The following is a 12,076-nucleotide window of genomic DNA, read 5'->3' on the forward strand; positions in this document are numbered from 1 at the left end:
ATCCCAAGACCTAAAATAACCAGAAAAAAAATACATTCAAATTAAAACTATATTAAAATAAAAAAGTTAAAATAATATGGACAGAAAACTTTGATAATGCAGATATTGTTAGTAATAAACAGTATGGGATGTAACACATTAAACACCTCCACATACACTGGGTGATAATGATCTGGGGAAAGCATTGGGAGCTGCAGCATTGGGAACACTCATTTCATCTCTGATGTTCTGTTTTGGCTCTTTAGTGTAATGATCATATTTGCATTTAGATAATTCAATCAGTCTATGACAAAAACAAATGTAGGATGGTAAAAATGTGGGAGATTATTACAAAAGCAAACAAAGAACACATAGTAATGCATATCCTGATTTTGACTAGTTCATGCCATGCCAAATGCACATTATATTATTGTAGTGTTAACCAAACCATAAGGGCATTAATATCCTAAATTATCAAACATCACCAAGAATGATAGAGCAGTGGTGCACCCGGTCCTGTAAAACTGAGTTATATTTGTTGGCTGTTAAACTCCCATGCACTGCAATTACTAGACCAAATTCTGTGAGTTGTACATTTTACTTCCTGTAAGCATAGACAGCTAAGAGCTTTTTTTATTGTCTGAATCATTTTTTTATTATTTTTATTCCTCCCCATAAAATATTTCAGTTTGTTTTTCAATTAAATTGTACAGATTATAGGTGACATTAAAGGTTATTCCTCTTGGTCTCATTTTTTACCTCCCAAAAAAGCTGGCATTGTAACAGGGGTGTGTCAACCTTTTAATATCTACTGATTACAAAAATAAATAATTAATTAAATAAAATGACCAGGAACCTACTAAAAACTCTTGCAACCAAGTTAACTTGATAACTATTATTTCAGTAAAGAAAATTATATGTAGCTTTGCTTTAAGTTATTATTATTTTTTTTTGTTTAGTCGTGGTACAGCAGTACAGAAGCTTGCATAAGGCTTTACCGCCCACATTCTGTACCTGCGGCGGTTGATAATGGCCTCCAGCTCTTTGGACTTCTGCACAGCGGTTTTGAGGATGCTTTCAGGTATACAAGCCAGTCGCGCTACGTTTAGCCCGTAGCTCCGAGCTGCTGCTCCTTCTGTGAGCTGATAGAGAAAAGTGATGGACTCTGGCTGCACCTCCTCTGCATTAAAAAGATATTGATCAAAAGAAAGAAGATTTTAAAGAAGAGTATTACACGGGAAAAACCTGGCAACCTTAGCGGTGTTGATACCAGGCAGATATTTACTATTTGAATGGGGCACCTGACAAATAGACTTGTGTGACTTTGTAATGCATGTCAGGATACAAATAACTTATCAGTGTTTCTATAACAGCATAAAAGTAGCATTACAGCAGAAAGTGATCTGTACTTTTTTATTACATATATTGAAGGATTTACAATAATGAAGGTATAAAATTAAACTGTAAACTCACATGCAGCTAAAAATAACATCATCTCATGTCTATTTTTTCTTCACACGTACTCGTGATAAATGTACCTTCAGATGTAGCTTCTGGCTCGTTGAGGAGGAAAGCCATGTGGTAGTTGCCAACATGCTGGGGGTAGAGCTTCTCAAGCTCACAGAGTGGAGGGTAGTGGGTCACAAACAGGGTCAAACACTTCATCTACAATGCAGACAGTAACAAAAATGTATTTTTACTCCTTTAACTCAATAATGCTACAAATATTTGACTATTAGACTTTTTTTTTTATTTCAGAATGCAACATTAGTATATTTGTCTATAATTGCTACCCTAAGAAAGTATTTCATGCCATTCTTCATTGATCACTTTATACATGGAGTGAGTCTGGGCACCGCATACTCACCCATTTACCCACACACTTATAACTTGGGGCAGACAGAGAGAAAACATGCCAAAGTCACCAAAGTCAAAGGAGGTAGGGTTTGAACCCAGTTCCTTGTGATCAGAAGGTTGCTGAAAATTGCTGGTTTAATCCCCACTGTTGCTACCACAACAGCTGCCACTGTTGGATCCCTGATTCCCCCTATTTCCATTGTTTGTACTCATTAACGACCACAAAGATCATATGGCTAAAGCAATGTGGACACCTGATTATAAGCTTGTTGGACTTTTATATACCTGTTTGCCAACTGAATACTTTAGAGGCCCACATAATAACAAAAACTGTACGTGTTGACGCATGCCATTTTAGTTCATGTATGTATAACTAATAGTACCAGGATGTCTTTAAATAAATAATCAGATAAAATATTGACACTTCGCTTTAGGCTTTCTGGAGCTGTCAGTACCGTAACAGCAGTGTGTACTTACAGCCTTACACACACACATAAATGCAGTCTGCCTCTTTTCAGTATTTTTATTATAAATATTTAACATAAGTTACACAATGCAGCTTCAAACGTATCTACAAGTTATGGTTTAGAGTTAGTACTAAATAAAAATAACAAGGCAGTTGTATACTAGCTGCACTAGCTCTACAAACACAATCTGACACTTCTCCCTCATGTATTAAATTCATGGGCATAATAAGCTTCCTGGCAGACTCTGAAATAGCATGTGTGAAGTGTATGTTTTCATATTGCTAATGTGCTTGTCTATTTCAAGCCATAAAGCTGAACTCTCTGAAAAACCATAATGTTGGTGCAAAAAGCTACAAAAGCATGCACTCAGTCCATTAAGTCTGAATCGTATCAGCTATAGTGCCTGTTTGATGTTAAAAGCTTGTAACATAAAACAATAAAAAATATTTAAGACAACAGGCACAGACTGTGTACAAGAATATGTTTATACAAAACCATCCCAGCCACTAAAACCACTGGATATATTAGCATGTGTATCCTTGTGACATTGTGAGTATTATACTGTATTATTGTTATTATTATAATTTTTGGATAGTGCTGGAGGTTTGGAATCAACATGTATGTTTCTGGGGAATTATAATACAGGTCTGCAAAACCATATTAAAGGATGTACCATGTGGCAAATACACTATAGGCTCGCCTGGTCGGGTAGTTTAAGAATTTATCATTTTCGTAACCCTGCTTATAGAATTTAAAGCAGTTCGCTGTAACAATAAGCCCATGACCTTTAACACTGACAATGTTGCTCTCTCGATAGTTGGGTCATCTTTCACCAACTGTTCTAAAAAGCACAGTAGCAAAAACACTTAAAAAAACTGTTTACAATTCAGCTGCCTGACTTCTTAGTATGACAGCAATTCTTCTAGCTTTTACAACCGTCATTTATTTATATTATTTTATTTGCTAGTAATGCTAACTGCTGTAGGGTTGTTTTATGTAATGCTGTAAGTGGGGGAAAACTCGCAAGACAAATAGGTGGTGTCCCCAAAGCCAGTACGTAGCCCATAGTTCACTTGTGCACTGAAATTTACACAGAAATTAGGTTTTATAATCAATTTCTATATATACATAAGATAGTAAATGTCAAATTAGATAAATAATACAGAAATGGATTTATGACTTTTCATTTTTTTTAAAAACACATGGTGCAAATATCCTAAAAATTCCCATTTAATTATCAATGGTAAATCTGCAGATAAACAAATCTGCAAATGTAGTACACTTGAATATGAAGGAACAACTATACTGTTTTATCCCAAGTTTAAATTTTGCTCTCCTTACAGTCCTGAGAGATGGATCAGGACCAGATTTAAAGTTTAAAGGGTAAATAAGTGCTTTACGGTGGATGGGTTGGTTCAGTTTAGCTTTGTTGGCCATCATTAGTGTATTCAGTTGACTACTGCAGTGGGGTGATGTGGTAGTGCTTGGGTAGAGAAAACCTGCGTGAGGCTGCATTTTGATCTAGTTAGAGGTCTGATGATGGACACAGGAAGACCTGCCAGAAGGGAGCTGCAGTACTTCAGCCTTAAGATGACAAGCGACTTGACAAGTGGCTTTTGTAAATAAAACCATAATAATTTATGACCCTACATTTGCTCCAATTAGCTGCCAGTACGCAGATATTAGAAGCCGAGCTCGCTCAGAGTTTGGCATTAGCAATGTAGCTGCAATAATACCAGCCAAAAAAAACACTTTTAAAAATGACATCGATAAACCAACTGACATATTGGTTACGGTACAAATCTTACTGAATGTCAGGCTCTAGTTCCTGCCCAACAATTTCCTGTTTAGAAGTGCCAGTGCTGATTGCACCCTACCCAGTTCAGCACAGAATCAATGTGGCTTTTTTCCAACAAAGCAAATGAAATAAACCACCTCCTCACTCTCTGCACTTGCAGACACATATCTCTGCTCGTTTCAGATCCACTTGCCAGCTGAGAGCCTGCGAGCTCCGTTTTCTATGTGCAAGCACGGAGCTTTGCTATGGCAACTGGCCTTTCTGTTATAGACAGAGCACAGAGAAGGTAGCGCACACGTCGGTGCACAGCTAGCACTGGCACTGTCAACTGTACCACCATCAAGAGTCTTACACAACTTTCTCATATATGGTGACAGGTGAATGGTCGAGAGCGGAACCAGTTGCCATGCCAACCAGTACACACACACACACACACACACACACACACACAGAGAGAGAGAGAGAGATAGTCTGAGTCTAGATTTTAAAATGCTTCCACAATACAAAATATTCTTTAAAAAAGATATTAATCCTTCATTCATCATGCAGTACATGAATACAGCTTGACCAGGGTGCCAATTCATTTCGGGTGACTCACACATGAACTCAATCAAACCTAGGAGTGATTTTGAGTAGCCAATCCAAAGTCAGCATGTTTTGTATGCAAAACTTTTCACATACATTGAGTGGAGGTATGAATTAAGACCAGTGCTGAATCTAAAGTGGTTCACGTAGCACAATAGTTTTTTTTACAAGCAATGTGAGTCAAAAAGTCAAACAAGAGGAACAAATACAGAATTATGCTACTTTATCTGGATCTTCCTCGTCTACAGTAATCATGTTCTATGAAAGTGTATGCTTAATGTTTCATAGTTAAGCAGCTTATTGAGGAAAGTTTGGTAGAATGAATGAATGAATGAATCTATTGGAAATGTGGTCCAGTTTCCAGTTAAGTGTAAATGACTCCACTTCCCTTCACTGTCTGCTGGCTCCAAAAGCATTTGCAACTACATTTACATTTTCATTTACATTTTCAGCATTTAGCAGACGCTCTTATCCAGAGCGACTTACAGAAGTGCTTCTATAGTGAACATTTCATTTCTCAAGTTTAGGAAAACAACAGTCAAAGAACACAAATCTGCTAAAACCTGTTAGAACCAAAGTGCCTTTTTTTTTTTTTTTTTTTTTGAAATGGAAAAGAATGGAACAAAATGTTAGTAAATAAGTACAAGTCAGCCTAAGTGTTTAGTAAAGAGGTGATGAAGGTTTTTAATCGTTTTTTAAAGACAGCAAGAGACTCAGATGTTCGGACAGACAGAGGAAGTTCATTCCACCACTTCGGTGCTAGAACAGAGAACAGCCTTGATGCTTGTCTTCCTTTAGAAGTCTTCCTTTAGTCTTCCTTTTGATAGTACTCAGTACTATCAAAAAGAGTACTGAGTTAAGTACTGAGATAGTAGAGTGTTCAAACAGTTACATGCCATTTTTCAATTTAATTAAACAAAAAGCAGTTAAAGAATTTTTTTAAAGTTGTTCTTTTTATTTTAAATGGGACAGTGGTAGTCTAGTGGGTAGAGCTTTGGGCTATCAACTGGAAGATTGGCGGTTCAATCAAGGCCCTTAACCCTGTCTGCTCCAGGGGTGCTTTACAATGGCTGACCCTGCGCTCTGAAACCAGTTTCCAAACAAGCTGGATATGCGAAGAAAGAATTTCATTGTACTGTACATGTGTATATGTATATATGACAAATAAAAGCCATCTTATCTTATCTTAAATGTGTGTTTTACATGGTTAGTAGTGCTCAAGCTTTTGCATACAGTTGTATCTATTACTGTTTGTAAATGTCAAAATGTCAATTACTATTACAAAATATTGACATCCCTAACCCCTTTTAAGTATATGCTGGTTATATTCTGTTTATATTACTGCTCCATACAGATAAAAGTAACTAAAAGATTAGGGCTTTTAAAACTGTGGTGAGGTACGGGGTTTAATGCATGACATTGTTAGAAGTGGCAATTCCTAGTTGAGCACCTGAATTCAGAAACCCTTTATGTACAAATTATGCACAAATATTTATCATTATACCAAGAACACTCACCAGCATAATAGTGTTTATTATAGTCTTTGCTAACTGATACTACCAGCATAACTAAACTAATCTACATATAAAGTATGTCTTTATTCTGTGTGATGAAGTTTCATTATGAGAAATTTATTTTTAAATTTTAAGTTTCATGCTACTCGTCGGTTCGAATCTCAACTCTGCTACCGACAGGCTGGGCGCCTACATGAATAACGATTGGCTTGTTGTTCCAAGTAAGGATGGCGGAAAGAGATTCCTCATAACTGATTCAATTCCAACCTCTGAGACGGGGGATGATGTGATCAGGGTGTGTCTCTCCATACAAAGCTGATCCACATATGAACTCGCCTCGTGCAGGTAAAAAGATGCAGTCGGCTACTGCACATGTGCCGGAGGGGTCGTGTGTTAGTCATGGCTCTCTTCAGTCAGAGTGGAGGTCAACATCAGTAAAGAGAACGTGTAATTGGATATGCATAGATTGTGAGGAAAATTGGGGGAAGATGTGAAATAACCCCAAAAACTTTAGGTTCAAGTTTTTCTTAATGTCTGGAACTGGGGAAGCAATTCGTCTAAATTCATTCCACAAGCAATGGTGACTTTAATAAAAATATAGAATGTGTATAGGTTAAACAAATCCAAAACAATGTACCCTATAAAATTTATTATTCCATTATTAAATTGATAAAATATTTAAACTACCTACAATCTACTTCATAAAAGTAGCAACACTACAACCTTGTTAAAACAACCATTGGCTACACCAGTTAGATCATCACTGCTGCTCAGCACTGTAGACCTGAACTAGCCAGGGGAAACCAAGAGGAGCAAAGCAGCAAAGAGAATGGATAAAAGCATGAGTGTGAAATAAGAAAGTGCATACAGCAGAGGTTCTTTCAAAACACATCTAGTCATGTGCAATACCCAATGGAGACAATCCTAACACCAATCCACCACCCACAGCACCCCCCCATATCAACAGTGAAAGCAGGTCCTGTTTTTATGCTTTTACTTTCACCTTGTCCTACAAGATAACACTATGATAAAATGCAAAGTGTGGCTGCAAATTTACCCACCATTTACTATTGCAATACACAACAGGCTCCAAATCTGACTTTGTTCAATAATCATCATTCTCAAATAAAGCCTCCTGACAAACTGATATTGGATTGGTGTTCAAACAGCCAGCAGCCAGTGTGCATCAGCTAGTGTATCCTGGTTACAGGTGTATTTCGCAGCATGACTGTTAGAGAGGTCTCTCCTGTATTCAGTGGGAGCCAACACTCAGGAGACTCAGCTACAAGACAAAGTAAATACGGAAAAATCAAAGCCTCAGACAAAGAAACTACAAACGATGAGCTGTTTGTTTACAAGCTACTCAGCACAAAAGTAGCCCTGAACAGGTCTTAATAAAATAAACTATTTATTTTTTTATGATTTTAATGGCAAGAACATGATTTAAAATTGGCATAGGTACACCTTAATATTTTGACCTTTTATTAAAATAACTACTTCCCCTAATAACAGGTCTGCTAGCTAACTGCTAACGACAAATAAATACGGGCAGTGGTAGCTAGTGGGTAGATCTTTCGGCTATCAGTTTAAAGGTTAAGAGTTCAAATTCCAGCTCTGCCATGCAGTCACTTTTGGGCCCTTAAGCAAGGGCTTTAACCCTCTTGGCTCCAGGGGCGCTGTACAATGGCTGGCCCTGTGCTCTGACCCCAACTTCCAAACAAGCTGGAATATGCAAAGAGAGAATATATTGCTTTACTATACACCTGTAAATGTATATATGACAAATAAACGCATTCTATTCTACTGTATATTCTATTCTATTACATTATCTTACAATGTTTATCTTTTTAAATTTCAGTTTATCTGTCAAATATGTTATTTATATTTTTACTATTTGGCATTGTTCCATAACAAAATGTAAGATCTATAATTTTATCATTTCTACTATACTTAATAGTATGTTAAATTAGTGCACTACAAATAGTGGTGTTAGTATTTTGGCACACTATGTAGTACACACTATGCAATTTGGAGCAGCCCTTTTTCCTATTGCTAGACAAGTAAGCAGGGCTAGTTAGTCCCAGGTCCCAACCTGGGATGGTGAGGGCTACCTATGCCTTCTTTATAAAACATGAAGTCAGCCATCAAGTCTTTGCAACTGTTGCTCATGTTTTATCTTTAGTCCACAAGTTTACAGATGGTCTGGATGGACTGTGTGTTTTCTGAATAATAATAATGAAACTTCTGTTTCTATCAAGAGCACTGATGATGTCATTGTGTGGGCTCAAATCTGTAGTCTCTACTTTTCTGTTGTGGTCCTGAACATAAACACGTATAGTCTGCTAACCCTTCCTAAAAATCCAATATTCTGTAGGAGCATCAACATTAAAGTGATTCATGTTGTCTATAAAATAGATACACTCACAGCACTGTGTTAACTCAGTTTTCTCTGTGAGGACACACAAAATGTGATTGTGGCCATAAATGAAATTGATTTTGACACTCCTGACCAGAAGAGTGCACACAAACAAAACTAATATAATCACAAGCATTTCACTAGCTGGGAAGCTCCAGTGACTTACGTCTCTGATCAAGAACTCTAGGGTGGCGTAGGCGATCGCGATGCCATCGTGTGTGCTGGTGCCACGACCCAGCTCATCTAGGATTACCAAAGACCGCGGTGTAGCACGGGACAGGATCTCTGAGGCCTCCATCAGCTCCTCCATGAATGTGCTTCTACCTCTGGAGATATTGTCTGAGGCTCCCATCCTACGGAGATATAAAGTAAGTGCAACAAGTTAGAAGAGTAAAAATGTTTATTAAAGCACACTTGTATTGCAGTGGCTCTAGCCCGTCTGTACTGCTAACACAACAAAAATACAGTGAATTCATATGATGCAACTTTTTGTTCTAAATACACAATATAACCAAAAGTATGTGAACACCAGACGGCAAGCTTGGTGAACATCCTTTTCTCAAATATGGACCTGGGCACTAATTTGCAGCTCAGGCAGCCTACAGGCTTTCAATAAGACTGTGAAGTGTGTTTGTGGGAACTTGTACCCATGCAGTTAAAAGAGCATTTGTGAGGTCAGGCACTAACATTTGATGAGAAGGCCTGACTTGTTCCATTTCATCCCTAAGGGCTGAGGACATGGCTTTATGCAGGCAACTGTTTATCCACACCAAACGCATTAAACCTGGTCTTTATGAATTCTGTTTTCTGCACAAAAGGGAAAAATCATCCTGGAAATGCACCTTAATGAAACTGCTGTAACAAAATCTGATTCGATTATCTAAATAACTGAGGCATGCAAGATCTACCTAATTTATTCCACATGTAATCATATAAATGATCTATTGCTTAATTTGATCACCACAGTATTTGATTTCTTAATTATTTAGTAATATAAGCCAATTTAATTCCACTTATTGGAGATACATTGTTTCAACTGCTAGTAAATCAGCAACAAGGATTTAAACTTGTTCACTGGAAGTGAAATAAAGGTGCAAGATGTAGAATTTTGTCATTAGTGAGGATGAAAGGAAATACAGCAATGCAATTATAGTAATAAGAGTTGGGATTTAGTGGAAGGTTGGTGTCCATAACATAATTATAAATTAGCCAGCCTGATCATATCATTTTAATAAATTAGATTTTACCTTATTTGTACTGGTAAAAAAAAAAGAAATGCAGTCTTCTACTCATGTGTAAAAATAATATACATAATATATTCTGACATATGAGAACAATCTCTGAAACAAAGAACTGGCAACAGTCCCTGTTCGTGTCCACTATTGGGGACAACATGGGACAACATTCTGTGGAAAGATAAAACCAGAATTGGAGAAAAATGCATTTTATATTTGCAAGGGAGAAAAACACTAATCTGTATTGTGGAGGGAGCATCATGGTTTAGGCCACTTTGCCTGTACAGCTCATTAGAGGAGCAATCCTATTTAATAAAATATGAGGCAAATTATTACCTGAAGTTGATTATAAAAAAACAAAGCAAAAAAATAAAATAAAACACTAAACATTTTACTGCTGCCACCCAACACACACATACCCAAAATGTGCACTACTCTGCCTAAGAATTATAAATGTCATGGTCAATGTCAATAAGTGATGGTAGTTATTCTAAGTACACATAAATACTGCAGACAGAATCAGGAACAAAAACCTAAATGACTTTGATAAAGGATGGATCATTATGGTCAGATGACTTGGTTGTCATGCAGATGTTGTAAGTACAAGAATGGACAAATCATGAACCACAGACAGGTTACTGCACAAATGCCAGAGGACATAAAGTCTACGGTTTCTGGTACAGACCAACAGAAAGGCTACTGTGGCTGTTTGTTTGTTTATTAGGATTTTAACGTCATGTTTTACACTTTGGTTACATTCATGACAGGAACGGTAGTTACTCATTACACAAAGTTCATCAGTTCACACAAGGTTATATTGAACACAATCATGGACAATTTAGTATCTCCAATTTACCTGACTGCATGTCTTAGGACTGTGGGAGAAAACCGGAGCACCCAGAGTAAACCCACGCAGACACGAGGGGAACATGCAAACTCCACACAGAAAGGACCCAGACCGCCCCACCTGGGGATCGAACCCAGGACCTTCTTGCTGTGAGGCGACAGTGCTACCCACTAAGCCACAGTGCCGCCCTACTGTGGCTGATAATCGCGGATAATATTGATACTGGTGATGAGGTATGTAGCCACAGGCCAGTCAAAGTGTCTATGCAAACTCCAGTCCAACAATGAAAGCATCTTCAATGTGCAGACATGCACTGAAACTGGACAAACACATTCACTCGGCCAATGATGTTGCATGTTCATGCTCTTATTACATTTCATTTCCAAAAATACCTAGCAACCATCGATTTGTGCTGAACATTTCAGAATAGCATTGAAACTGGTCTGCTTGATTTTAGCATTGGTGCATCATTTTCCACTTTAAAAACCACTCAACAAGAGTCGGCCTTCCAAAAATCCTCAAACTAATGCTTACCAGGAAATGCAGCTGGTCCAGAAACAGATGTAATACAAAACCAGGAAGCTTTCAATGAGGTGCGCTGACAGCTTATTTGTTTGAAAAGAGTCATCCTTTCAAAGCTTTTAAAATTTATTTTTTATATTCCATTTTACTTCCTGTTTCCATAGCAACCAGAAAGCATTGAGAGCAAACGTGTTTGGTAACCTTGCTGTTCATTCAATAGAAGTGCATCCGTGAACGTCGACCACTTAAAAACTTCCAGACCAGGGACGTGTCAGAATGTTGAATATTTGTGTATATCATCATTACAATTATGTTTCAAAACAAATATTTAGTTTTTTCGAAATTAGCTACCAAATCAGTTGAAAAGTGCATATTGTGAGAGTTCTACAGCATGTACATGAAGTACTTAATAAAAATATATATTTTTATATGCAATAAAATGAGCACAAATCAACAGTTTATTGTTCCTAATATAATAAATAAGTACAAATATTCTTTATGTATATTTATGTAATAAAAAAAGCAAGAACACGATTCAGTTTGAAAAAAAAAAAAAATCAGCACCTAAAATACAGATCCAGGTTGGCTTGTTACTGCTCCCCAGATTTGATGAACAATGGTTTCGGTAAATTATTATACATTGATCAGCCATAACATTAAAACCACCTCCTTGTTTCTACACTCACTGTCCAATTTATCAGCTCCACTTACCAGTAGTTCTACAATTACTGACTGTAGTCCATCTGTTTCTTTACATACCTTTTTTAGCCTGCTTTCACCCTGTTCTTCAATGGTCAGGACCCCCACAGGACCACCACAGAGTAGGCATTATTTGGGTGGTGGATCATCCTCAGCA

At 37.3% G+C, this 12,076-nt stretch overlaps 1 protein-coding gene across 2 annotated transcripts in view; it reads right to left on the reverse strand.

The window, feature by feature from the left end:
• msh3 (mutS homolog 3 (E. coli)) overlaps nt 1-12,076 on the reverse strand; it is a 49,083-nt gene that overhangs the window by 711 nt on the left and 36,296 nt on the right. For both annotated transcript variants that reach the window (XM_063017646.1, XM_063017645.1), the window contains exons 21-23: nt 8,783-8,969; nt 1,518-1,644; nt 994-1,159 (exon numbers count right to left, since the gene is read on the reverse strand). In XM_063017646.1, the coding sequence (XP_062873716.1) occupies nt 994-1,159; nt 1,518-1,644; nt 8,783-8,969 (480 nt within the window). The remainder of the gene's footprint in view (nt 1-993; nt 1,160-1,517; nt 1,645-8,782; nt 8,970-12,076) is intronic.

This window comes from Trichomycterus rosablanca, chromosome 21 (genome assembly GCF_030014385.1).
Source record: "Trichomycterus rosablanca isolate fTriRos1 chromosome 21, fTriRos1.hap1, whole genome shotgun sequence".
In the NCBI taxonomy this organism is placed as follows: Eukaryota; Metazoa; Chordata; class Actinopteri; order Siluriformes; family Trichomycteridae; genus Trichomycterus; species Trichomycterus rosablanca.